Source organism: Numenius arquata, chromosome 24, assembly GCF_964106895.1.
Source record: "Numenius arquata chromosome 24, bNumArq3.hap1.1, whole genome shotgun sequence".
Taxonomy (NCBI): Eukaryota; Metazoa; Chordata; class Aves; order Charadriiformes; family Scolopacidae; genus Numenius; species Numenius arquata.
The window spans coordinates 5,734,567-5,760,636 of NC_133599.1; the positions used below are offsets into that span (position 1 = coordinate 5,734,567).

The 26,070-nt window shown below is 64.5% G+C and overlaps 4 protein-coding genes across 4 annotated transcripts in view; 1 reads left to right on the forward strand and 3 right to left on the reverse strand.

Annotated features, from left to right (window-relative positions):
• LOC141475280 (glutathione S-transferase Mu 1-like) overlaps window positions 1–202 on the reverse strand; it is a 2,440-nt gene extending 2,238 nt beyond the window's left edge. Inside the window, 1 exon segment of the mRNA XM_074163548.1 lies at window positions 170–202. Coding sequence (XP_074019649.1) covers window positions 170–202 — 33 coding nt within the window.
• Window positions 203–1,303: 1,101 nt separating this feature from the next.
• On the reverse strand, window positions 1,304–4,685 carry LOC141475240 (glutathione S-transferase 2). The gene is made up of 8 exons (XM_074163495.1): window positions 4,608–4,685; window positions 4,372–4,447; window positions 3,850–3,914; window positions 3,664–3,745; window positions 3,093–3,193; window positions 2,700–2,795; window positions 2,477–2,587; window positions 1,304–1,507 (listed from the first exon to the last, which is right to left on the reverse strand). The coding sequence occupies exons 1-8, from the start codon at window positions 4,641–4,643 to the stop codon at window positions 1,412–1,414; spliced, it is 663 nt and encodes a 220-aa protein (XP_074019596.1). The 5' UTR covers window positions 4,644–4,685; the 3' UTR covers window positions 1,304–1,411.
• A 1,799-nt stretch (window positions 4,686–6,484) lies between these two features.
• On the reverse strand, window positions 6,485–14,104 carry AMPD2 (adenosine monophosphate deaminase 2). Its single transcript, XM_074163204.1, has 18 exons — window positions 14,035–14,104; window positions 11,896–12,026; window positions 11,490–11,620; window positions 11,027–11,095; window positions 10,287–10,398; window positions 9,997–10,183; window positions 9,750–9,891; window positions 9,528–9,617; window positions 9,133–9,262; window positions 8,847–9,041; window positions 8,526–8,657; window positions 8,255–8,418; window positions 7,990–8,116; window positions 7,693–7,856; window positions 7,478–7,598; window positions 7,209–7,382; window positions 6,850–6,960; window positions 6,485–6,700 (listed from the first exon to the last, which is right to left on the reverse strand). Exons 1-18 carry the CDS (start codon window positions 14,102–14,104, stop codon window positions 6,485–6,487), a joined length of 2,466 nt encoding a protein of 821 aa, XP_074019305.1.
• Window positions 14,105–18,091: 3,987 nt separating this feature from the next.
• On the forward strand, window positions 18,092–24,119 carry GNAT2 (G protein subunit alpha transducin 2). The gene is made up of 8 exons (XM_074163382.1): window positions 18,092–18,209; window positions 19,275–19,317; window positions 19,567–19,708; window positions 19,903–20,060; window positions 20,835–20,963; window positions 21,469–21,598; window positions 23,260–23,413; window positions 23,929–24,119. The coding sequence occupies exons 1-8, from the start codon at window positions 18,092–18,094 to the stop codon at window positions 24,117–24,119; spliced, it is 1,065 nt and encodes a 354-aa protein (XP_074019483.1).
• The last annotated feature ends 1,951 nt before the right edge of the window (window positions 24,120–26,070 follow it).

Sequence of the window (26,070 nt, forward strand, 5' to 3'; positions counted from 1 at the left end):
GGCGGGACTTAAACCGGGGGGGAGGGAGGGTCTTAAAGGGACACGGGTGTGGGTGCAGCTGGAGAAGAGGGGTATCCTTCCTCCCCCCCCCCCCCGCGGCATCCTGGCTGGGGGTGCACACACACCCCCCCCGTTTCCACTGGGGGTCTCCCTTATCACAGGGGCTCACGGGTTCCCCCCCTTTGCCCCCCCCAAGCTCCATGGGGGTCTCCCTTATCATAGGGGCTCACGGGTTCCCCCCCCCTTGCACCCCTCAAGCCCCATGGGGGTCCCCCTTATCATAGGGGCTCATGGGTGCCCCCCCCCCTTGCACCCCTCCCCCCAACCCCCCCCAAGCTGGGGGATGTCCCCCTGTCTTTGGGGAGCACGGGTCCCCCCAGTCTGTATGGGAGCCCTCTTACACTGGGGGGGGCATGGGACCCCCCCCCTCCCTTGCACCCCCTCTAAAACGCATGTGCCCCCCCCCCTTATCCTGAGGGATGTGCCCCCCCCCTCCTTGGGCCCCACACTGTGCGTGGGGGTCCCCCTGACTCTGGGGGCTCTGCAGCCCTCAGGCTGCATGGGCGGGGGGGGGGTGTGCTTGATTACCCCCCTTAGATCCCTCAGGCTGCACGGGGGGGGGGGGGTCCCCCTTAGCCCGGGGGGGTGCACAGGTCCTCCCTTCAGCTCCCCGACTCTGCATTGGGGTGCCCCAGTCCTGGGAAGGGCATGTCCCCCCCCCCCTCAGACCCCTCGGTCTGCATGGGGGGGGGGGGGGTGTCTTCTTGTTGGGAAGGGAGGGCATGGGGCCTCTGTTGCACACACACACACCACCCCCCCCCCAAAGCTCTATGTGATCCCCTTTATCTTGGGGGGGGGGGCATGAGCCATCCCTTGCACCCCCCCAGTCTACATGGGGGTGGCCCTGGTTTTGGGGAGCAGGGGTCTTCTGGTCTGCATTGGGACCCCCTTATCTGGAGGGGGGGGGACGGGTCCCTCTGTGACCCCCCCTCAAGCTGCATGGGGGTTCCCCCTTTCACCTCCCCTAAGCTTCCTGGGTGTCTCATTGTCCTGGGGGGTTCCCCCCCCCATGCTCCTCCCCTTCGACCTTGCAGTCTCCACGGGGGTGTCCCCCCTTATCCTGGGGGGGGGGGGGGGGGCACGGGGGAATGGCTTCCCCAACCCTGGACTGCAGGAGGGTCCAACAGCCCCCTCCCTTTTTACCCCCCCCAGCAGTCACCCCCACAAAAGGGGGGGGGTTCTCCATGGCCCCCACCCTTCCCCACACCCCACGGTCCCATGGCGGCTTCGATGCACCCCACATGGCAGCCGGACAAGGGAGCAGTGCCCCCCCCCCCGATTTATTCTGCAGGGGAGGGGGCTGGGGGCGAGATGGGGGGGGCACAGGGTGGGGAGGGGGGACACCCCCCGTTCACTCCTTGGTGTTGCACCACTGCGCCGTGCGCCAAAAAATGGGGGTCTTCATGAAGCGCCCCGACCGCATGTACCCCGAGATCTTCTCCAGAGCCTGCGGGAGGAGACGGGACCAGGATGGGGACCAGGACAGGGACAAGCAGGGTGGCAGGGATGGGGACAGGGATGTGGACACCGAGGTGTTGGGGATGGGGAGAGCGGAGTGTATGGGATGGGGACAGGGATGGGGACAGCGGGGGTGGCAAGGATGGGGATGGGGACGATGGGGTGTATGGGATGGGGACAGCAGGGTGGCAGGGATGGGGATGGTGACACTGGGGTACCAATGATGGGGACAGGGACACCAGGGTGTTGGGGATTGGGATGGGGACAGGGATGAAGACAGGGATGAGAATACCAGGGTGTCAGGGATGGGGACAGGGACATTGCGGTGTTGCGGATGGCCATGGAGATGGGGACACCGGGGTGTTAGGGATGGGGACGGAAACATCAGGGTATTGGGGACAGTGATGGGGACACTGAAGTGTCGGGGATGGGGACAATGGGGTGTCCGGGATGGGGCTAGGGACACCAAGAGTGTCAGGAATGGGGATGGGGACACCAGGATGTTCAGGATGAGGACACCGTGGTGTCAGGGATGGGGATGCTGAAGCATCAGGATGGGGACAGGGACACCAGGGTATAGGGGATGGGGACACCATGGTGTCAGGGATGGGGACACCAGGGTGTTGGAAACGAGGACAGGGACACAAGGGTGTTTGGAACAGGGACACCAGAGTGTCGAGGATGGGGATACCAGTATGTTGAGGATGGGGACAGGGACACTGGGGTTTCGGGGGTGGGTACAGGGATGGGGACACCAGGGTGTTAGGGATGGGGACAGGGACACACCAGAGTGATGGGGACGTGGCCAGGGACAGCTGGGTATTGGGGATGGGGACAGAGACACCACAGTGTTGGGGATGGGGACACTGAGGTACTGGGGATGGGGACATCGAGGTGTCAGGGTCGGGGCCGGTGACCAAGGGGTGTCCCCGGGGTGTCCCCAGGTGTCCCCACTCACCTCGAAGCGCTGGAGGAACTGGCCCAGGTTGCCCTGCAGCTCGGGGCACTCGGGGACAAACATGCGGTGCTGGTCCAGTATGTCGTACGCCAAGAAGTCCACGAAGGTGAGCTGCGAGGTGGGGGGGGGGGGGGGGAGGTGGGGTGATGGGGGGGGGGAGGTTAATCCCCACAGCGACACCCCCCCCCCCCCCCCAAAAAACCCCTAGCACCCCCCCACTTACCTTCTGCCCCGCAAACCACGGCCGGGAGCCCAGGAACCGGGAGAGCTCCCGCAGCTTCCCCGGGAGCTGCTCCAGGTACGCCGGCTTCAGCTTCTCCTAAACGGAGGGCGGGGGGGGGGAAGCAGAGATGGAGGGGGGGCAGAGCTGGGGGGGGGGCTTCCCCCCTGTGAACCCCCCCAGCACCCAGCGGCATCACCCCCTGACTGCAGCCAGGCAAGGGGTGCACCCCCCCCCCGCACCCCCCCATGTGCTTGATTCCCCTTGTCCCCCTGTCCCCAGCGGGGTTGGGGAAAAGAACCACACCGGGGGTGGGGGGGGGGAAACGTAGGGGGGCGGGGGTGTCTGTCCCCTTGTGCCCCCCTCCCCACACCCCCCCGGGGGGGGGGTACTCACAAAGTCGGGGTTGTAGCACAGCCGGGCAAAGCTCATCCGCAAATCCATGAGCTGGTTCTCCAGCACGTCCACCCGCTGCATCTCCTCCTCCGTCTCCCCGCCTGCCGGGTGGGGACACATCAGACCCCCCCCTACCCCCCCCCCCCCGGCCTCAGGGACACCCCCCCGGATAAGGGGGTCCCAATGCAGACCGGAAGACCCCTGCTCCCCAAAACCAGGGGGACCTCCATGTATACTAGGGGGGTGCAAGGGATGGCTCACGCCCCCCCCCCCCCAGGATAAAGGGGATCACATAGAGCTTTGGGGGGGGGGGGGGGTGTGCAACAGAGGCCCCATGCCCTCCCTTCCCAACAAGAAGACACACACCCCCCCCCCCCCCATGCAGACCGAGGGGTCCCAGCGAGGGGGGGGGCCATGCCCTTCTCAGGACTGGGGCACCCCAATGCAGAGATGGGGAGAGCTGAAGGGAGGACCTGTGCACCCCCCCGGGCTAAGGGGGACCCCCCCCCCATGCAGCCTGAGGGACCTAAGGGGGGGGTAATCAAGCACATGGCCCCCCCCTGTCACTCACACATCTTGTGCTTGCGGGCGATGTAGCGCAGGATGGCGTTGCTCTGCGTCAGCTTCACAGGGCCGTCGATGAGGTAGGGGAGCTGGGGGGGGGGGGGCAAGGAAGATGCCATGGGGTGGGGCTGTCAGCCCCAGTGCCCCCCCAGTCCCTCCCCACTGCCCCCCCCCCCCATTTCCCATCACCTACGTTGGGGAAGTCAAGGCCCAGTTTCTCTTTCTCGTTGGTCCAGTCACTCGGATCAAAGGCAGGAGCTGGGGGGGGGGGGGGGGGGGGCAGGGGGGAGCAAAGCGATTTGAGGGGGGGGGGTGTCTCTCCCCCAAACCCCCCCATCCCAGCTCATTGCACCCACTGCAAATTCATGGGGGGGTGTGGAAAGCGCAGTGGGGGGGGGAGTTCCCCCCCCCGAACCCTGGGCAGCCTCCCTGGGCAGATAAGGTGAACATTGAGTGGGGACAAAGGTCCGTGGCGGGGGGGGAGAAACAGAGTTGCCCCCCCCAGACTTGGCAGGAGGAGGATGGGGCGGGGGGGGGGGGGGGGGGGGAGGGCAGGAGGACACGCTGTTCTTCTGCCCTGCGAAATGGGGAGTTTCTGCTCCCCCCAGCGCTTTCTGGACGCAGCAGGAAGGTCCCAGGGGACGGGATGGGGTGTGGGGGGGTGGTGACAAACATGGCGGGGGGGGGGACACGACACCCAGCTTGCCCCCCTCACCTGGACCGGGGTGATACTGCCTCTCCTGATAGGGGGTCTCCGTGTACTCCAGCAGCAGGCGGATGGCATGGGCCAGCTGGGGGGGGGACACAGCAGCCACCTTCAGCACCCACCAGCACCCCCCTGCACTCCCCAGGACCCCCCCCACCACCCCGGGACCGCCCCCCCCGCCCCACAGCTCCCTCCCCAGCAAAGTCATTGCCACCCCTCCACCTCTTCCCCCCCCCCCAACTCACCCCACGGATGTCCCAGTACCCCAACGTGACCACCATGGTGGCACCCAGCTCCGGCTCTGAGGGGACACGGCCGGGGACAGGGAGGGAGGGAGGGAGAGGGCCGTGTCCCCCCCCCCCGCCCAGCACCCTCCCTTTTCCCCTCCCTGCTCCCGTGACTGGGTGCAGGCAGGGTGCCAGGGCGTCCCGCCAGCCGTGGGGCCAGCGCTGGGGCTGCCACCCGCCGTTCAGGATTGGGCCCCCATGAGCACCCCCAGAACTCTGGGGAACCCCCATGAGCACCCCCAGAACTCTGGGGACCCCCCCCCATCCCCAAAGCCAAGCCATGGGGGGGACCACCCTCTGCCACAGCAACAATCTATGGAGACACCCACCGCTCAGGAACCAGCCCTGGGTACCCCCATCACTTTGGGGACCCCTCATTGGCACCTCCATCACTTTGGGGACACCCCTCCATGAGCACCCTCATCACTTTGGGGACCCCCCCCATCCCCAAAGCCAAGCCATGGGGGGGACCACCCTACGCCACAGCAGCGATCTGTGGGCCCACCCACCACTCAGGATCTGGCCCCCAGCACCTCCATCACTTTGGGGACCCCCCCCATGAGCATCCTCATCACTTTGGGGACCCCCCCACCACCACCATCCCCAAAGCCCAGCCATAGCGGGGGGGGGGGAACACACACCACCCTATACCATAGCAGAGATCTATGGGGCCACCCTCTTGCTGCCTCAGTTTCCCTCTGGGGCCATGATACCCTCCCTCCCTTCCCCCCCCCCCCCGCCCCCCCCCCATCACACTTAAATGTAAGTATTTTACTTAAATACTTTATTTTTCATGCTTGGATGGTTCTTTTTTTCCTTTTTTTTTCCTTTTTTTTTTGGTTTTTTTTTTTTTCATCGTTGCCATGACCTTTTCCCGGGAACGTTGGCCACCGGCTCCGGACCACAGTCGGGGACAGGACCAGGGTTTTGGGGGGACGTGGGGACGGGGTGATGCCCCACCGGGAAGGGATAAGCCCCCATCCGGCCCGATCCCGGCTACAAACAGCTCCTGGGAGCGTGGGGGACAAGGGACACGTGTCACCACGTCCCCTTCACCTTCCTCCCGGAGGTGGGGAAGAGGATGGAGCATCCTCCATCAGGCACCGTCCCCTGCGGTGTCCCCAGGACCACCGGGTCCCCACCGACGTGGCAGCCCCCTGGGAGGGTGTGAGGAGCCTGGGGGTGCGGAAAGCCCCCCCCCCCCGGGTTGTGTCCCCCGGGGTGCTGCCCGGCTTGTCCCCATGTCCCCGTGGGGCGAGAAAGCAGACGGAGAGAGGGGCAGGCAATTAAAAAGCGTCAGGAGCCGGGTCGTGTCCCCACCGCAATGTCCCCACACCCGGCACCGATGTCCCCCAACCTGTCACCGCATCCCGAGCCCCGAAGGTGAAGCCAGGACACCCCCCCCCCCCCATCCCCGCATCCACGTCACCTCCTGTAGCCTCGTCCTTGTGCCACCAAGGCCAGAAGGGACCAACCCAGCCAGGAGACACCAGTTTTAAAAAAGAGAAAACAACAACAACAACAACAAAAATTAAAAAGACAAAAACAACCCCCCCAAAAATACAAGAAAACGGAGAGAACCCAGCGAACCCTGACCCCCCCCACCGGTGGCACTGGTGGGGCGCTGGGGACAGCAGCGGGGGAGCGTCCCCTTCCCAGGGCGGGAGGTAGCAGGAGGCAGGGGGGGACGGGGGGACGGCGGCGAAGCCCTGGAGGGATGCGGGGAAGGGGGTGACAGAGGGGTGACCCCGCGGGAGCTGGGGACGAGAGCTTGGGGTGAGAGAGAGAGAGAGAGAGCTGGGGGGGGGGAAGGAGGAGGGGGGGTGGTGGTGGTGTCAGTGGGTGAGCAGGTTGGAGGTGATGGTGAGGGCGTCCTCCTCCTGGATGGTCTCCAGCTCCTCGCTCTGCACCGCCTGCGTGATGAGGGTCAGCTCCTGGCACAGCGTCTCGAAGCGGTAGCTGACGCGGATGTCGGGGACATTGGTCCGACGGATGTCATTGCCCTCCGGCCCCTCCTTCAGGTAGTGGGGACCCAACCAGTAGCTCTTCACCTGGGGAGAAAGAGCGTGGAGATGGGTCCCACGGCCGGTTTGCACCCCAGGGGTGCTGCCAGCACCCCGTTGCTGGGTGGGTTTTTTTTTTAAGGGGGGGGCGGGGGCAGTCCCGGTGGGAATGGGGGACCTTGTGGAGAAGTTGTCACCTTGTGGGAGAAGCCGCTCATGAGGACGCTGTTGCGGGCCAGCTCGCACATGTCACAGGAGCTCAGCTTCCAGACCTGGGTGGCGATGCTGTACTCCTCCATCAGCGGCTCCTGGGGGGGGAGAGGGGGGGTACACAGCCTCAGCACCCACCCCTGGGCCACCCCCCCCCAAGAGAGGATGGGAGTTCCCAGCTTCTCCCACTCTCTCTGGACCATCAAGCATCCTCTGGAGCCCGTCATTGCCTTGGCTCCTGGCCACCACCTACTCTGTCCCATCACCATGACTCGGCTGGTGGCCACCCCGTAGCCATTTTTGAGGGGGTTGGTGACCCGTGATACCCCCCTCCCCACCCCCTCACCTTGGTGAAGTGGAATTGGAGGGGGTCGTCGGTGGAGAGGGAGACCATGAGGCCCCGTGAGAGGTACTCGGGCAGGGGGTTGCGGTGGTAGCTGAGGAAGAGGCTGTTGTTGCTCAACGGGGACATGGCGATGCCGATCTGCGCCAGGTAGTAGAGGTACTGCAGGACGGGGGCCTGGGGAGGGGGGAGGACACACACACACACAACGGGGTGAGGGGGTGTCCCCAACCGCGCACCCAGCCCCCAAGGGCACCCCCATCCCCGCTCACCTTGCGGAGCAGCAAGCCATGGGAGATGTTCTCCGAGACCATGAAGCCCGAGACGAGGTGGTGGATGGGACCGGCCTCCCCGCAGTGAGGGCGCAGGACGAAGGTGTGGAACCCTCTCTTCCTGCAACGTGGGGCTCACCGTCACCATCTGATACCACCACCCCACACCCCCCCAGGATGGACAGAGGTGCCAGGGGACCCCGAGGTGTCCTTACCTTCGAAGGTGGTTGAGCACCGTCATGTTGGCGTACATGTAGTACAGGTAGTAGGAGTAGGGTGGGTTGTCCTCCTCCACCCAGTTGCCCGGCAAGGGGCTGTCCAGGTTGAAGATGTGATGCTCTGGTTTGGATTCATCATCCACGCTGTCGAAGCCATCCACCTGCCAGGGAGACAACCCCAGGGTGGGATGGTCACCCCTCCAGCAGATCTGCTCCAGCCCTCAAGCTGGGTCCAGGCTGGGGGGTTACGGGTGTCAGTGGTGTGTGTGTGTGTGTCCCCGCCGTGGTGCTCACGTGCTCCAGGAAGAGGTGCAGCTCGGGGTGTTGGGCAGGGTGGATGGTGGCCTCGTAGAGGGGCAGGAAGATGTTCTCCAGCATCTCCTGGAAGTTGGCCAACTGCTTCTTCGTCCGGTAGACATCACTGCAGGGGGACGGACCTCGCTCAGAGATGGGATGGGCCCATCCCACCCCACCCCAACCATCGGTCAGGGTGTCCTTGGTCTCCCCACCCAGGTGATGGCCCCAGTTGAGGGTATCTGCCCCCCACCCCTTTACTCACAAGAGCCGGGGCACCTGCACGAGCCAGCGGACGTTGTTGGAGTGGACACGGTGGTTGACGGCCCAGCGGGCCAGCTTGTCCCACTCGTCCCGGGAGCGGCCATAGATGGAGAGCCGCAGCTCGGCGTTCTGGTACTTGCTCTCCTCCAGGTCGGACATCACCTCCTGTCAGGGATGGGAAAGTGTCACCCCACAGCCTCCGGGAAGGGGGGATGCCACCATGGGCATCAGAGGGAGGGAGATGTGGAGGGTCACTCATCAGGGTCGCTCACCTTGATGATGTGGGCAAAGTACTTCCCCGAGACACGGTTGTCCGTCTTGATGAAGATCTCCCTCAGGATGGACTCACCGATGGGGTTGTACTTGGCGTTGAACTTGTCGAAGCGGTGGAAGGTGTTGCGGTCCTGGGAGGAGGACATAGAGGTGAGCTGAGACCACTTGTCACCCCAGAGTCACCAGAACATCCCTAACCAGAGCCCCCAGCATCCCCCCACCCCGCCCTGGGACAACCCCTGGAGAAGATCCCCCACCCCAAGCAGGGATGGGCTGGGGGCCCTGCTCATCTCCAGGATTTGAGGGGGTGTCCCTCTTACTGCGTGGACATCCAGCGTGTCCACGCTCAGGTCATAGGCGGTGAGGTTCATGGTCTCGAAGACCTCCTTGAGCGTCTGCTCCTTGCCCTTCTCCACGTGGACAATTTCATCCAGGTGCTTCTTCATGGCCCGCTTGATGAAGCGCAGGAGATGCTTCTGGTTCATGCAGGAAGAGGCGTGGATGTGGGTGTCCACCTGCATGGCCAGAGGGTGATGTTCAGCCCTAAGACCCTTCGAGCGCCCCCTCGGTCAAGCCATGACCCCTCCACCATGAGCTGGTGGGTACCTTGCGGATGTTGTAGAAGTCACGGTGGGGCACCTTCTTCTGGGCCGCCAGCTCCTTCATCTCATTGAGCAGCACGTGCATCTGGAACTTGGAGCTCAGGTACTGCAGCCGGCGGTAGCAGAAGGATTTGCTGCCCGAGGTGGGGAAGGGGACATCAGTTTGGGGGAGAGGAGGGAGAACATCCAGCCCCGTGAGGCTGATGCCCACCAGGATGAGGGCACATAGCTCTCTTGGACCCCCCCTCCCCATGCACGGTGACCATAAGCAAAGATGGACACGTGGACATGGGAGCTGCACAGGTACCATGTGTCATAGCCACCACCATGTCCTCTGGTGCTGTCCCCAAGGTTCCATCCCCCCCAAGACACCCCCATTGGTGAGACCCTTCTCCTTACATGGGCCCATTGATGATCAAAGCCATGAGGAAATTCATGTCGGCGATGAACTCCTGCAGGTCAGGGTAGGGCAGGTCCAGCTCCGTGCTCCTGGTGGGGGGACAGCGGTGGGTCACAGGTGGGGACACGGCCCAGTGGGCTCCCCCCATGTCCCACGCCACCCATCGCAGCCCCCTCGGCAAACTCATCACACCAGTGAGCCCCCCGTGCCTCACGCCTCACTTGTCGGTGAGGTCCTGCTTGGTGTAGACGTGCACCACCCCGTCCACCATCTTCAGCCCGAAGCCCAGGTCCGCAGGCATGGTCTGGGGGTCACATGTCTCGTAGGGGTGCTGCTCCGCGAAGGGGGGATGCACGGGGGCATCTGCGGCCAGGAGACACCCAAGGAGACACGCGTCATCTCATGGTTCCCCCAAAGCACCTCCCAACACTTCATCCCAACGTGAAGACCCCACCACCATGTGCTCACCAGCAGCCACGGGGGTCTCGGGCACCTCCTCGTAGCCACGGGTCTCCAGGGGCTTCTCGGAGAGGTCCTGGAGGTACCGGGCGGTCGTTTTGCAGAAGCTCTGCATGGACAACCCCATGTACTTCTCCCGTAGGAACAAGGCCTTCACCACGCTCTTGGCCGCATCCAGAAGGTCCGTGAAGGGCACCTGGGGTTGGAGGACACCAAAAGAAACCAACGCCAAGGTGGAGGTTGACACCCTGAAGACCTTCACCCCGTCTTGGCGGGTGGTGGGTCGGGGGGAGGCTCACCCCGCATTTCTCCTCCCCGGAGATGGTGACCCGCTGGAACTCCCGCTCCAGCAGCGCCTCCCGCTCCTTGGGGACATGGTCCACCAGGTCCTCGCTCTGCTCCTTGAAGAGTCTGTGGGTGCAGACGGTGGCTGGTGACACAGTCTGTCCCCACCCCTGTGTCCCCGTGTCCCCCCCTTTCCGGGAGCAACAGCACCAGCACCCCAGGGACTGCCTTGTCCCCAAGGAGGGTGATGTTGTCCCCAAGGAGGGTGACGTTGTCCCCAAGGATGCCACCACCAGCTTTGGGCAGCTGGGTGCCACCCACGTCCCCATGGGCGGTGGCGTTTTGTCCCCCCCACCCCAGACACATCCCCCAGCCCCACACGAGCACAACGAAAAGTTGGAGGGGGACAGGGGGGGGAACAGAGAACGAAATAACTCGTGACAGAGACAACTCCCAAGCGGAGACAGGAGGGAGGGGGACACGCAGAATCGCACCCCAGTGACAGGGCCAGGACGGGGTCCTGTGCCACCAGCAGGACTGGGGACACCCCCCCAGCTCCCTCAAATCCCCCCCAAATCCTCCCAACCTGGGGGTGTTAACCCCTTCAGTGCCAGCGAGAGCAGCCGGGCGGGGACATTTTGGGTCTGCGCTTAGGGGAAAGGTCGGGTCAGAGCAGGGCCGGGGGGGGTCCCCAATAATGCCCCCCCCCACCCCCCCGGTGTCCCCGGCCGGTGTCACCGAGCCGGACACTCACTGTAAGTCCGCGGCACTGTCAATTTTCAAGAAGTCCTGTTTGGCTCTGAGCAAAATGTCGGGCTCGAGTCTGGGGACAAGCAGGCAGCGAAAAAGGGCGGGGGGGGGGGGACACACACGACCGGGGTGGGGGGGGGAGCCGGGGAGAGGGGAGAGAAAACACCCCGTTAATGCCAAAAACGACCAAAAAAAACCCGAAATCACACAGAAAAAAAAAAAAAAAGAAAACCAATTAAATTGACAAAAAAAAACCAAAAACAAAAAAAAAAGGGGGGGGGACACCAAGCGCAACACCCACGGGAGAGAGGACACAGAGCGGGCACAGAGGACCGACAGCCCCCCCCCAGGGGTGGTGGTGGCTTGTCCCCATGGTTTGGGGGGGGGGGGAAGAGAAGACACACACACACACACACACACACCCCCCAAACGTGTCCCCCCCCTCACCCACCCCCCCCGGGGCTTACTTGACATCCTGGCTGATCTGACGCTCCAGGCGCTGCCGTCTCTCCTCCAGCTGCTCGATGGGGCTCTCCTCCGGGAACTCGTAGGGCGCCGTCCGCATCTCGCTCTCGGCCAGCGAGCGGCAGAACAGCTCCTGCCACCCGGGGGCATCCCTGTCACGAGCTGTGCCCGGTCTCAGCCCGCAGGGCAGGAGAAGGAAGGGAGCGCCCGCCCCCCCACCCCACCCCTCCTCCACCAGCTGAGCTGGAAGGGCTGGGAGGGAGGAGGGAGGGTTTGGGGTGGTGGGTGGGAAGGGGATGGATGGAGGTGAGACACCCCCACAGACACATACACACACACACACACACACACCCCCAACCCGGGGTGTTACACCCCTGAGACCTGGCAAACTCGGTGCATGGAACCCACCTCCGCGATCTCCTTGTATTTGCCGTCCATGGAGGTTCGCAGGTCGACGGGGAAATGTTTCAGGCAATGGGGGGTCCCGGGGAGGGAACGCGCCGACTGCAGGGGCCGGGACCCCAGCCCAGCCCGCAGCTCTGCGGACACCGGCACAGCGTGAGGCTTTGGGGGGGGGGGTCCCAAACCCCCCCTCCCGAGCAGGGAGGGGTTAATCACCCCCTCCGCACCCCCCTCATGGAACTGGGATGCTGGTCCCCGGAGTGGGGATGGGGAAACTGAGGCAGCTCAAGGGTAGGAGGGAACACCCCCCCTCTCTGCGCCCCCCCCCCGCCCCCCCCCAAGCACTATGGGGGGCTGCTGGCCCTATCGGGGGGGGGGGTGTGGGGGGGGTGGTGGTAATGAGCCAGCAGTGTTAGTGAATGAGGGGATCAGGGATGGGGGGCAGGACACCCCCCCCCCCAGCATAGGGAGGGCAGGACGCTGGGGTCCCCCCCATCAGACTCCTCTATCCAACCCCCCCCCGTTCCACTGTCTGCCTCCCCCGCAATGCCAGCGCTGCCCCCCCCCAGCCCCATCCATCCTCCTGCCCCCCCCCAAATCCATAGCGAAAGGCATCACCACGGCAGGGGAGGGGGGGGGCATCCCCAAACTGGGAAGAATGGGAGGCAACGGCCCCCCTCCCCCAGAAAACAACCCCCATTGCCCCGATTCGTGCGTCCCGTTCCCCCCCCCCCCCAGGAGCAACCCCGGCTCCTACCTGCGCTGGGGCCACCGGGCTGGGGGGGTGCTGCCCGTTTCCCCCCCCCCACCCGCCCGGCCCACGGAGCACAGGGAGGCTGCGCCAGCAACGTGGGGCAACGAGAAGTTGGGGGGGGAGAGCCTGACCTGGACCCCCCCAGCACCCCCTCCTCGGCGTCAGGGAACCCCCCCCCCCGGGGCCAGCACCCTTCTCTGCTCCCCCCCCCTTGCACCCACCACCCTCATCGCCAAACCCTGCCATAGACCCGGCTGCGGGGGGGGGGCACTGGAAATCGGGCCCCACTGGTTAAACTGGGGCCACCAGTATGAACCCCCCCCCCTCCCACCCAGCAAAGCTTGGGGGGGTGAACCCAGCCGTCCTGCCCCCCCCTCCCCACGAGACACCCCCCCACACCCCCCCCCCATTTGCCTCCCATAGCGCATCCTCCCACCACCACCCAAACCAGAATGGGGGGACTGGGGAGCTGCCCCCCCCCCCCCCCCCATTGCTGAGGTCCGGGGTGGGGAAACTGAGGCACGACTTGGGCGGGGGGGGGGGGGGGTTCACCCCCCAGCTCCCCCCGTGCACACGCGTGTGCGAGAGCGTTTCAGCCAGAGCCGCCCCCCTCCCCTGCCTCAGTTTCCCCCCCCCTCCCCCCCCCCCCCGCGGAGGTACCTGTACCGCGGTGGCAGCTGGTGGCACCCAAGGGGCAGGGATGGCACCGGCGTCACCCGGGATGCGTCACCCAGGGCACGGTGACACTCGGGGTGTCCTGTGCCACCGGGATGTGCCCACCACCCTCGGCTGACAGCCCCCCCCCCCCCCCCCAAGAGGAGCCGGGTGACACCCGCAAGGTGCCACCCCGTGCCACTACTGTCACCAGACACACACACACACACCCCCCCCGGGGAACCCAGTGGGGGACCCCCAACCGTGGGGGAGACCACACATGAAACACCCCCCCCCCCTCCCAACACCAGCACCCCGACACCCCCACCCCGTGGGGGTCCCACCACCCTGCACCCCCAGCGTGTCGTCGTCCCCCCCCCCCCCCCGCCGCAGAGCCCCCCCGCGATGCCACACACACACACACGGGACACCCCAACACCGCTGACACCCCGGCGGTGGGAGGGCCCAATGAGCAGCCCCGACGCCACGGTGATGGGCACCCCCCCCCCCCCAAACAGCAACTCAACACCTCCCCCCCCCCCAAACCATAGACAGCCCCCCCCATAACACCCACACCAGCCCCCCCCCCCCCCCCTCCAGGCTTGGCGTAGCCAGTGGCCTGGGGGGGGGGGTGGTGGGTGGGTGGGTGTCAGCCCCAGCCGTGGGGCTGGTGACCCGAGGGGGGGGTGGAGGGCGGGGGGGGGGTGTCGAGGAAACGGGGGGGGGGGGTGTCTCACCTGCGGGGCTGGGGGCCTGCAGGCTGCCCCGCTTCTTGAAGGGGTACTTGGCCGGGGCGGCCGAGGACATGGCGATTCCTGGGGGCGGCGGTGGCGGGGTTGGTGGCGGTGACGATGGCCGGGGGGGGGGACGGGGGGACGGGGGGACGGGACGGGACGGACACGACGGACACGCTGGCGATGGCGTGGGGGGGGGGGGCTTGACGGTGGTGACGATGGCGATGTGGCGATGGCGGGGTTGAGGATGGTGGCGGTGGCGGTGGTGGCGGGGGGGGGGGCCCCCGGGGGGGTGGTGGGGGTGTTGGGGGGGGGGGGGGGGGCGGAGGGGAGTGGGGGGGGGGACTCTTACGGCAGCAGGGCGGCAGGGCCGAGCGATGGCTGCCGCTCCCTCCCCTGGTTGATGATTGATGCAGGAAACCCGGGGCTGGACCAAAGTCCCCGGCGGAACCCGGCCGGAAGCCGGGCCGAGGAAGAGGATGGGGCGGGAGGAGGATGTGGGCGAGGAGGAGGAGGGAGGAGGGAGGAGGAAGGAGGAAGGTTGTCGGGGCAACCGGCCCTGTCGCGGAGCTCGCCCCGAGACTGGTGTCGGGCGAGTCGGGGATGCGGTGCTGAGCTCCCCCCCGCCGCCACCACCACTGCTATAGCCGCCCCCCCGCCGTGGCAGTCATTCCCCCCCCCCCCCAAGAGGGGGTATATCCCACCGAGAGGTGGTGTTGGACCCCCCCAAAATGGTAGCGGCGCCGCCAATAGCAGGGTGGCACCCCCACCCCTCCCCGAGATGGGCGTTGTGCCCCCCCCAAGACAGGCATTGTGTCCCCAAGACAGGTATTGCCCCCCCAAGACAGGGTGCCCCCCCCCCCCAAGACAGGCATTGTGTCCCCAAGACAGATATTGCCCCCCCAAGACAGGGTGTCGCCCCCCCCAAGACAGGCATTGTGTCCCCAAGACAGATATTGCCCCCCCAAGACAGGGTGTCACCCCCCCCAAGACAGGCATTGTGTCCCCAAGACAGATATTGCCCCCCCAAGACAGGGTGTCGCCCCCCCCAAGACAGGGTGTCACCCCCCTGAGATGGGCATTGTGTCCCCCTCAAGAGATGGTGCCCACCCCCAAGACAGGCATTGCCCCCCCAAGAGAGGGTGTCACCCCTCCGAGATGGGTATTGCCCCCCCCAAGACAGATATTGCGCCCCCAAGAGAGGGTGTCACCCCTCCGAGGTGGGTATTGCCCCCCCCAAGACAGATATTGCCCCCCCAAGACAGGGTGTCACCCCCCTGAGATGGGCATTGTGTCCCCCCCAAGAGATGGTGCCCACCCCCAAGACAGGCATTGCCCCCCCAAGAGAGGGTGTCACCCCTCCGAGATGGGTATTACCCCCCCCAAGATAGATATTGCCCCCCCAAGACAGGGTGCCCACCCCCAAGACAGGCATTGTGTCCCCAAGACAGATATTGCCCCCCCAAGAGAGAGTGCCCCCCCCTGAGATGGGTATTACCCCCGCAAAGACAGGCGTTGCCCCCCAAGACAAAGTACCCCCCCAAAAAACAGGAGTTGCCCTCCAACACAGTGTGCCCCCCCCCCCCCCTTGAGGTGGGCATCATCCCCATCAGAGCTGGGGTACCTCACCCCCCGACTGGGCTCTGCACCCCCCCCGCCGGGCATCCTTGTCCCCAGGGTGGGCACTGTCCCCCCCGACACAGCCCATCACCCCCCCTGCACTTAGACATTGTACCCCCCCCCCCGGAAAAAAACCCACAGGTACCCCCCAAAACGGGGCATCGCCCCCTCCAAGATGAGCATCCCCCCCGCAGATGGGGTACCGCACCCCAAAAAGAGGACTCCTCCTCCTCCAGCCCCCCCCCCCCCCCCAGACCCTGCAAAGGTGGGGGGGGGGCCCTCAGCCCCCATGTCCCCAAAGGGTTACAGGACAGGGCCTGACCCCCCCCCCCCAGCCCCCCCCCAAACCCCATCTTCCCCCGTCATACAGGGGACCCAGAAGGAGGTCCCAGCTGTTGGGGTGCTGGGGGGGGGGGGAGGTGTCACATCCTTGTGTGTTGTCCGTCCCCCCCCCCCGATCCCGGGGTGTCCCTACCTGCTCTGGTGGCCCCCCGGGAGGACAGGGACGGTTTGGGGGGGGACGGACGGTTGTGTCCCCTCCGAGCTCCCGGCTGCGTCCCCTAATCCCGGCATCCGAGCTGGGGGGGTATTTTTAGCCGCTGCCGGAGCGGAGGGAATGCCACCCGCCTGGGCCTGTCGTGCCCCCCCCCCCGTCCCCCCCCCGTCCCCCCCATCCCATCCCCGCTGTCCCATGCGATGGGAAAGGGGACAGAGAGGTGACAACACCCCTCAGGGCCACCTCTGTGCCAGGCTGGGGGGGGTGGTGGGGGTGGTGTCACAACAGTCATTGGGGAGGGGGGGGGGACAGTGGGGACCCCCAGCCTGAGCTCTGGGCGAGAGCCATGTCCCCTCCCCAGCGCTGTGACACCCCTCTCGGTGACACCGAGGGGAGGGGGCGGGGGGGGAGTTGGTATTTTAATTGGACCCCCTTCATTAGCGCCAAGTTCATTAGAGGCTCAGAAGGGGCTTTGTGTCCGCAGGGACAGTGGGGACAAACTGTCCCCATGCCACCGTGGCTGGCAGGGATGGCGGGGGGGGGGGGGGGGGCGGATCTTGTGGCGGGGGGGGGGGGGGACACACACATGGCAGGTGGGCTACAGGGACACCAGTAAGGGGACCCCAGTGACCCTGTGGGGTGCAGGGATTTAGGGGACCTTAAACCCAAATGCCCGCGACGGGTGGCACCTTTGGGGGGGGGGACGACGACCCACAGGATTGGGGTGTCAGGTCCCCCCCCCCCAGTGTCACCCCCGCACCCAAAATCACTTCCAGCAGGACAGGGTGGGGGCACCCACCTGACCTCCCCCCCCGGGGGTGGGGGGGGGGGGGATGGACCCTGGAGTCTTGCTGGGGTGGGGAGGGGGGGGAGGAAGAGGGCTGGGGAGGGGGGTGCTGAGCAGGGGGGGGGGGTAAGAGGAGGAGGAGGAGGAGGAGGAAGGCTGAGCACTGGATCCCATTAAAGAGCTTAGGCAGCGGGAGGGCGAGGGGCGGCACCCAGCAGGGCAGGATTAGGGGGGCTCGTTACCCACCCCGGGGTAATTAACTCCCTTTCCCCCTCGGGAGGAATCCCCCAGCGCCGATGTCCCCCCCCCCCCCCAACAACAAATTCCTCCCGCCACCACCGATGTCCCCCCCAACCGCCCCCGCAGCACCCGGGGACCCCGCAGCTCATGGCGGGGGGGGGGGGGGGGGGGATATGGACACACGAGCAGGGGGCTGACCCCATCCCCAGCGCCACATGAGGCGGGGGGGGGGCGAGGGGGGGGGACACACACACGGACACACAACCCCCCGGACACTGGGATGCCCCAAACCCCTGCTCCCCCCTGTGCCATCCCAGGGGACGCGGGGTGTCCCTGGGGGGGGGGGGGGGTGACATCCAGCTGCCCCCTTACATAAAACCCTGTGCCCACCTCCCCGAGATGCTCCCTCTATTTTTATTTTTATTTTTATTTTTATTTATTTATTTATTTATTTATTTTATACACCCCCCCCTCCCATCCCGCCCCCCCCACTCCTTCCCCCCCCCCCCCCCCCCCCCGAAGCCCTAATCTTTGCCATCTTGGGCTAATTGGATTTCCTGGGTCACATGGCGAGATAAAAAGTCCCCAAATCCCACGTTCCAAAAAAAACCAGGTTATCCATGGGGAATTAAGGGAGAGAGCGGGGGGCAGCCGGCCCGCGAGCAACCCACCGAGCTCTTCGCCTGCCGTGGGGGCACACACCCCCACACCCCCCCCCACCACCACCACCACCCCCGTCCTCCCCGAAATCGGGGTTCCCGGCTCGGCCTTTCGGGGCTCCTCTTTTTTTCCCCTTTCTATCGCCCACCGCCCGCCCCCGGGGTGCGCGCGCCGTTCCCCCCGGAGAGCTGGAAGAGCCCGGGGACCTAGAGGAGCTCGAGGCGTTAGAGGAGGAGGAGGAGGAGGAAGACGAGGCCATGGGGAGCGGGGCCAGCGCCGAAGACAAGGAGATGGCCAAAAGGTCCAAGGAGCTGGAGAAGAAGCTCCAGGAGGACGCGGATAAGGAGGCCAAGACGGTCAAGTTGCTCTTGCTTGGTAAGGAAGGATGAGGGGTGTCCCCAGGGAGGGTGAGGGAGGTGGCCCCCGGTCCCCACAGGGCATCGGGGACATCGTGGGTGCCGGGGGGGGGTGCAGCTGGTGGGGGCGGGCAGGGGGCAAAAGCAACCAGGGAGAGGGGACGGGAATGGGGATGGGGACAGGGATGGGGATGGGGATGGGGACAGGGATGGGGACAGGGACGGGGACCAGGACGATGACGGGGACAGGGATGATGACGGGGACAGGAAGCCCCCCCAGTCCCACCAGCTCCACCTTTCTTCACCCCCAGGAGAGCCCCTTCCCCGCAGCTCGTTAGCCCTCATTAGCAAACGAGTTGCCGTTAGCGAGTTGAGATTGTCCCAACCAACTGGGTGTCCCCCAGGGCTGTCCCTGGGAAGAGCCGGCGGTGGCATTGGCTCTTGGTGGCGACCAGACGTGGGGACAGTGTGGGGACAAGGAAGGGACCAGGACACCGGTTCCCATCTGGGCCAGGTTGAGGGGGGGGTCAATGAGACGCTGGGGAGCTCCTGCCACCAGCACCCCCAAACCCTACCGCTGGGCACAGGACGGGAGGGGACAGTCCCTCAAGAGACACCCCCCCCCCGCCCCTGCCCCCCACTGGGGCAGTGGGGTGACCCCACGGGGAAGCGCCAGGACCCCGCGGGGCAGGGACCGGCAGCGGGGGCTTATCCAGGTGGGGGGGCCGGGGGTCAAGGCGATTAGCACCCTAATTCTAAGCAGCTTCCTGCACCCTAAGCCGCTTACGGCACCGAAGCCATTGCCGCCGGTGCCCGTGGCGGGTGGGGGGCGCTGGGACCCCTGGGGACCGGCAGCCCCTGAGGGTCCCCACCACCCCTGGGGGGTCCCCGAGCTGCGGTTGGGCAGTGGGTGACGATGGCAGTGGTGGGAGGAGGCCAGGCTGGGTGACTGGAGTGGAGGAAGGAGGGTCCCCCCGCGTGGTGCCCATCATGGTGGCATCAGGCCTTGGGGGGGGGGTCTGTCCCACCCTGGCCAGAACTAAGGGGGGGTGTGTGTGTGTGTGTGTGTGTGTCCCTTTTCCAGGGGCTGGAGAGTCGGGCAAGAGCACCATCGTCAAGCAGATGAAGTGAGTACCGGGCACCCAGACTTTTAGGGGGGGGGGGTGTCACCAGGATGAACCCACCCCCTTGGGACAAGCCCCAGTTGCGGCACTGGGGGGTGACAGGACGCCCCGCCATGTCACGCTGGTGGTGGCACCTTGCCGGTTCCCAGGATGGGGTGACGCTGGGAGGGAGGGAGGGAGGGAGTGCCGGAGCCTGGGGCTGAAGCCACCGTGTCCCCCGTGTGTGTGTGTGTCCGGTCCCCCCTCCCCAAGGATTATCCACCAGGATGGGTACACGCCGGAGGAGTGCATGGAGTTCAAGGCCATCATCTACGGCAACATCCTCCAGTCCATCCTGGCCATCATCCGCGCCATGTCCACGCTGGGCATCGACTACGCCGAGTCCTCCCGCGCGGTCAGTCGGGGCGGTCGTCCCCATCCCCGTGTTGTGTCCCCCCCCTCCCGCCCCTGAACCCACAGTGACAACCGAGGGGCCGGGAACCCCCCCGGAGCCGGGGTCCCTAACAGTCCCATGGTGCCCCCTGCCCAGAGCCCTGGGGGTGTTTTGAGGTGGGGGGACGACACGGTGGCGAAGGGTCCTTCTTGCAGGACGATGGGCGGCAGCTCTTCAACCTGGCGGACTCCATCGAGGAGGGCACCATGCCCCCCGAGCTGGTGGACTGCATCAAGAAGCTGTGGAAGGACGGGGGGGTGCAGGCTTGCTTCGACCGAGCCGCCGAGTACCAGCTCAACGATTCGGCCGCGTAGTGAGTGGGGGTCACCAGCCCCGGGGGGGGGAAAACAGGGACCTCCCTGGGGAAACCCACCACCACTCCCCCCCCCCCCCCGGCTGCTCATTGGGATTTCCCACCCAGCCTGGCTAAATCGATCCCCTCCCTGAACTTGGGAATAACCTGGGGCCACCACTCTCCATCCCACCAGTGACAACCTCCATCCCACCAGTGACAACCTCCAACCCACTGGGATCATCCTCGAGCCCACTGGGGCCATTCTCTATCCCACCAGTGATATCCTCCATGCCACCAGGACCATTCTCCATCTGTTAGGTCCCGGTCCGATTGGTCCATCCAACATCCCACCAGGGCCATCCCCCATCCCACCAAGACCATCCTCCATCCACTGGGACCATTCTCCATCCCACTGGGGCCACCCTCCATCCCATTGGGACCCTCCGTCCCACCAGTGACATCCTCAATCCCATTGGGACCATCCTCCATCCCACCAGTGGCACCCTCCATCCCATTGGGACCATCCTCCATCCCACCAGTGGCACCCTCCATCCCACCAGTGACATCCTCCATCCCATTGGTGCTAGCGGGCTGCAGCCCCGCACCATTGCCCCCCCCCCCCCAATGTCCCCGCAGTCCCCCAGCCCCTCTAGGGACAGTCCTGCCTTGGAGTCCTGGCATTTGGCAGAGCTCAACCCCCCAAACACCCCCAAAAAGCCATCAGGGGAAGGGTGGGACATGGGCAGCCCCTCAGTAGTGGGTCACGTTCCCTCCTGTGTCCCCCCCCCCCAGTTACCTGAACCAGCTGGACAGGATCACGGCCCCCGGGTACCTCCCCAACGAGCAGGACGTGCTGCGATCCCGAGTGAAGACCACGGGCATCATCGAGACCAAGTTCTCCGTCAAAGACCTGAATTTCAGGTGGGTGGGTGGGGGCCCTCCATGACACCCCCCTGGAGAAGAGAAGGCTCCGGGGAGACCTTCCAGCCCCTTCCAGTCCCTCAAGGGGCTCCAGGAAAGCTGGGGAGGGACTCTGGATCAGGGAGGGGAGCCATAGGAGGAGGGGGAAGGGTTTGACACTGAAAGAGGGGAGATGGAGATGAGATGTGGGGAAGAACTTCTTTGCTGTGAGGGTGGTGAGAGCCTGGCCCAGGTTGCCCAGAGAAGCTGTGGCTGCCCCATCCCTGGAGGGGTTCAAGGCCAGGTTGGAGGGGGCTTGGAGCAACCTGGTGTGGTGGGAGGTGTCCCTGCCCAGGGCAGGGGGTGGGAACTCGATGATCTTTAAGGTTTCTTCCCACCCAAATCATTCTATGATCGGTCACCACATCCCTGATACCGCCGAGGACAAGGCACTGGGACCATCATGTGGTGGGGTGGTGGGACCCGATGTGTCACCTCCCACCCCGTGTCCTTGTCCCCTCCCCAGGATGTTCGACGTGGGAGGGCAGAGATCGGAGCGCAAGAAGTGGATCCACTGCTTCGAGGGGGTGACCTGCATCATCTTCTGCGGGGCGCTGAGCGCCTACGACATGGTGCTGGTGGAGGACGACGAAGTGGTGGGTCCGGGGTCCAGGAGATGCCTCGGGGGAGAGGAGCCGGGTGCTCGGGGGCTGGGGGGGGGCGGTTACAGAGGGAAGGGACCCACACCCTGTGCCAGTTGATGGTCTGGGTGATGCAGGGAAGGGGTGGGAGATGTGGGATGGAGGTGGCTCCCACCCAGTTGCACCCAGTAAACGTGTCAGCACTTATTCTGGGGCACAAAGAGCCCAATCAAGATGAAAATGTGGGTCGTGGGGCCATGGGGCTGCCCTCCCCGCTGCTCCTGGACCTTCTGAGCAGCCACGGGTGAAGAACTCCCCAACATCAACCCCGTCCTGGAGCCACCATCCCACCGGGGAACGCTCCCAGAGGCAGGAAAACCACCCCAGCAAACCCGAAGGAGCCGTTCCCAGGGGGGGGCGGGGAAGAGACACGAAATGGCCTCAATGAAGGACAATCTGGCCCAGAGGTGCCTCGTGTCCGGCCGTGCCCCCCCCCCGAGGTGGCCAGAGAAGCAGCAATAAGGGGTGGCTTTCACCCTCCTGCAAGCGGCAGCCGGGAGAAGGATGGCACGAGGTCACCAAGCAAAACCCCGCGGGTGCCCGGGGAAGGGATATGTTCCGGGGAAAAGCAGCTCCAAGGGTGGAATTCTGGAGAGGAGGAAGAGGAGAGCCCCCAAAAGTCATTTCTCGGACATTTCTCGGAAAAAGAAAAAAAAAAAAAAAAAAAAAGAGGGGTGAAGAAGAGCAGAGCGGGAGAAGGAGGGACTGAGGGACTGGGGTGAAGCATCTCCTACCACCGCCGCTCCCACGGATGCTCCTGAGGTCCGGATGGCTTCTCCGGGAGCCGGAATGGGGGTCCGGCACCCCCAGGGGCTTGCTGAGGCCGGGTGGGAGGACACAGCCCCTCCTTGGCCACGAAGCCACAGCCTGCGTAAAGCTCCTGGGGGAAGGAGAGATCATCCTTCCCATGGAAGCCCTTGGGAGAGGCTTCCCCAGAGCAGGATGGGGCAGGATTTGGCCAAAGGCGGCCCTCCAGGTGCAACGGGAGGACGGACAAGGCAAAACCATCCCTGTGTCCCCCCCCACCCCCCCGAAGAACCCGCCTGCTGCCATCCGAAGCTGGAGGAGACCCACCTTCCCTCAGCAGGACTGCAAAAGTCCCCCTTGGATGGAGCCGTATCCTGAGGAAGCCCCGGCAGCAAAGCGGAAAGGGCAGTGTCTGCTTTAAAAATGGAGCTTTTCCTTTTCCCAGCACTTTTCCCAAGCCCCGGGGGGCTGCGATCCAGCCCCAACATCCCGCAGCACGGACCTGGATGAGGGGGACGGCCCCTTCCAGCGGCAGGGGAAGGGCTGCGAGGTTTCCCCCGGGGTGATTTTTCCCATCACAAAAACTTCCTTCGGGAGCATCCCAAGAGCTGCCGGGAGGGACGGGAGCATCGCGCCGCCCGGAGCCGCTCGACACCAATCCCCATCCCCAACATCACCTGGATTTTCCGGGTTCCCCACCTTTTTGGGTGGGGACAAGGGACTCTCGGTGGAGGCAGGGGACATTTTTTTTGGGGGGGTGACAAAGAGCAGGATGGGGAAAAGCTCTGGTCTTGGGAACATGGGGGGGTGGGTGGGTGGGTTTTGAGGGGGGGGGGGCTGCTTGTCCCAACGCCCCCGTTTGTTTGCAGAACCGCATGCACGAGTCCCTGCACCTCTTCAACAGTATATGCAACCACAAGTTCTTCGCCGCCACCTCCATCATCCTCTTCCTCAACAAGAAGGACCTTTTCGAGGAGAAGATCAAGAAGGTCCACCTCAGCATCTGCTTCCCAGATTACGACGGTGAGCCGGGGCCGTTCCCCCTCCTCGAGATATCCACACCCCCCCCCCCCCCCCCCCCCCCCACACACACCCCCTCCAAAACTACGGGCTCCGGTGGGGAATGGCGCGGTCCCAGCACCTCGGGTTTGGGTGTTGCTGGGATGAAGTCAAGTCCCTGGAAGGAGGAGCGGAGAAGAGGGCTGATGTGGCCACGGGAAGGATTGAAATGGAATAAAATGGCTTTTCCCCGCCCCCCCCAAAAATTGCTTTGCTGGGTGCAGCCCTTGAGACGGGGCGGGGGGGGGGGTGGGACTGGCTGGGCTTTAAGGTCCCTTCCAACCCAAACCATTCCATGGTTCTCATTCTCCTCCTCCTCTTCCTCCTCCCGGAGGGAGATTTTAGCTTTAACCCTTAAAAACCAGCCTTAATCGTCCCCCGGGTCCTCCCCCAGCCCCGATGCCGCTGCTCCCCCAGGGGAGGTTCATCGGCCTCTCCTCCCTCCCTCCTTCCCTCTTCCCTCCCTACAACCATCCCAGGTCCCAACACGTTCGAGGACGCTGGGAATTACATCAAGACCCAGTTCCTGGACCTCAACATGCGGAAGGACGTGAAGGAGATCTACAGCCACATGACCTGTGCCACAGACACCCAGAACGTCAAGTTCGTCTTCGACGCCGTCACGGATGTCATCATCAAGGAGAACCTCAAGGACTGCGGCCTCTTCTGAGCAGCTGGGCGGCAGGTAGGGCCAGAAACGGTTATTTTACCCCCACCCCCCCCCCCCCAAAAAAAAAAATTAGGGGGTTTTGGAAAAGAAGGAATTGTTGGTTAATTTACGGGGAAGGGGAGGGAGGTGCGATGGGATGGTGGTGGTGGGGTCTTCGCCGTCAAACAGGGGCTGGAAAACTTCTCCTGCAGAGCAGGGGAGGGGAGGACGGAGGTTTTGGGGTCCCACCAGCCCCAGGGGTGGGGGTCACACCCCCCTGAAAGCCCCCAAGGGGGAGTTCGGTGCCCCCCCCCCCCCAGCAGGGCAGACTCAGCCTGGTTATTATTTGGAACTCGGCTGCTTCGCACCCCAGAGGTGGAAACGGCAGATTATACCCCAAAATTACGCACCCGAGGGCGATTTTTTAATCTCGAGGGCTCCTGTTGCCACCACAGTCACTGGTGCGGCCCCAGTTTGCAAACTGGAGGGGTGGGGGGGGGGGGGGGCTGGTGCCCAGCCTGGACTCTGGGGAATGACCCCAGTGTGGGGGGGGGGGGAAGGCACAGGGGATCCCACACCACGCTCCGCTCGGCCTTTTAGCTCCTTAATGAAGGTTTAATTAGGGTTTATAATTAATTCTTACGCCTGCCTTTGCCCACGGGACCGAGCCGGGGCGGGGGGGGGCGGAATTTCTCCCCCCGCTTCCCAAGCAGCTCCCAGGCACCGGCTTCCACGGTGTCTTTCAGGGAACACCCCCAGCCCTTCCCTTGTCCCTGAACATTAATAGAAAAAGCAAAAACTAATTAAAAATAAAGCGGGGGGGGGGGGGGGGGGGGATGTCCCCGTGGGCAGAGAAGGACGAGGGGGTGGGGGGGGGGACACACACAGGGCCACCAGCTGGGCATCGTGCCCTGGGCAAAGCTGCTTTCCCGAGGGGAGCCCGTGATGGAGAACCTGCTTCTGGCACCGGGGGGGGGGGGGAATTAAAATAGGGTGCCAAAAAAAATCAGAAAACTCCAGTGCCAGGGGCAGTGGGGGGGTCCTGCCCCCTCCCGAGCTTTCGAGCAGCAGCAAAAATCCTCAGGGGTGGATCAGCGAGGAAATACTCAGGTTTTTTGCTGCTTCCCGGCTCGGAGCATTAAAGGTGGTGAATTTTTTCCCTCCCCCCCCCCCCCCCAGCAATGAAAAGTTGATTCTCTCCACCGACCCCCCCCCCCCCCAGCCCCTTTCCGAAGCCTAAACCGCCTCCTTTTCCCTTTTTAACCCCCCTCTTCCTCTCTTCCTTCCCTCTAGAAGAGGAGCAAAAAAAAAACCTTCACCCTCAACCTCGCCGTTCTGCTGAGCAGAGCCAAAAGGATTAACCAAAAACAAACCAAAAAAAAAAAAAAAAGGAAAAAAAAAAATAATATGAATATTCCAAGTTCCTCCGACCCCACTTTTTCTATGACCTGCCCAACCAAACCTCCTACTTTTAAACCCAAAAATAGGAAGGGGCTGAAGCTGAACTTCCTGCTCCCTTTCGTGGCTATTTCTTCCTTTTTTTTTTTTCCTTTAAAAAAAAAAAAGCAAGAATTCCCTGCTCTCTGCCCGGTGTCTGGAGGACACCGCGGTGGGGGGGGGTGTGTGTGTGTGTGTGTGGTTTGATACCGGCAGGAAAATCAGCGTGGAACAGCCTCCCCCCCCCCCCCGCCTCCTCCCCATCCCTTGGCCCCTGTTCCTTCCCTTTTATTCAATCAATCCAACCAGGAGGTTTTTGGGGGTTTTTTTTTTTGGGAGGGGGGGGGGGGGGAAAGGTGGAGGCTGGGTTAGTGCACCCCGGGGAGCCAACCTCAAATCATTCGGCTGGAGAAATTAATTTATTCTTTTTTTTTTTAATTTGGGGGTTGGTTTTTTTGGTGTGATTTGAGCGAATTTCTCCCCCGAGCAGCGGTCTGGGGGGGGGGGGGGGGGGGGGGGCAGAGGATGGGGGGGG

Bases quoted from the DNA above. Each gene is read 5' to 3' on its own strand.
- LOC141475240 (XM_074163495.1), bottom strand. From the start codon at position 4,643: ATGGTGGTCACGTTGGGGTACTGGGACATCCGTGGG. The intron at 3,746-3,849 runs GTAGGTGATGGG...CCCCCCCCCCAG, and splicing joins TGGGCCTTGACTTCCCCAAC to CTCCCCTACCTCATCGACGG. The intron at 2,796-3,092 runs GTGAGTACCCCC...CCCTCCGTTTAG, and splicing joins TGTGCTACAACCCCGACTTT to GAGAAGCTGAAGCCGGCGTA.
- AMPD2 (XM_074163204.1), bottom strand. From the start codon at position 14,104: ATGTCCTCGGCCGCCCCGGCCAAGTACCCCTTCAAGAAGCGGGGCAGC. The intron at 7,383-7,477 runs GTGAGCGGGGAT...CCCCCTCCCCAG, and splicing joins ATGGCTTGCTGCTCCGCAAG to GCCCCCGTCCTGCAGTACCT. The intron at 6,961-7,208 runs GTGAGGGGGTGG...CTCCCCCCCCAG, and splicing joins TCCAATTCCACTTCACCAAG to GAGCCGCTGATGGAGGAGTA.
- GNAT2 (XM_074163382.1), top strand. From the start codon at position 18,092: ATGGGGAGCGGGGCCAGCGCCGAAGACAAGGAGATGGCCAAAAGGTCC. The intron at 19,318-19,566 runs GTGAGTACCGGG...CCCCTCCCCAAG, and splicing joins ACCATCGTCAAGCAGATGAA to GATTATCCACCAGGATGGGT. The intron at 20,964-21,468 runs GTGGGTGGGTGG...TCCCCTCCCCAG, and splicing joins GTCAAAGACCTGAATTTCAG to GATGTTCGACGTGGGAGGGC.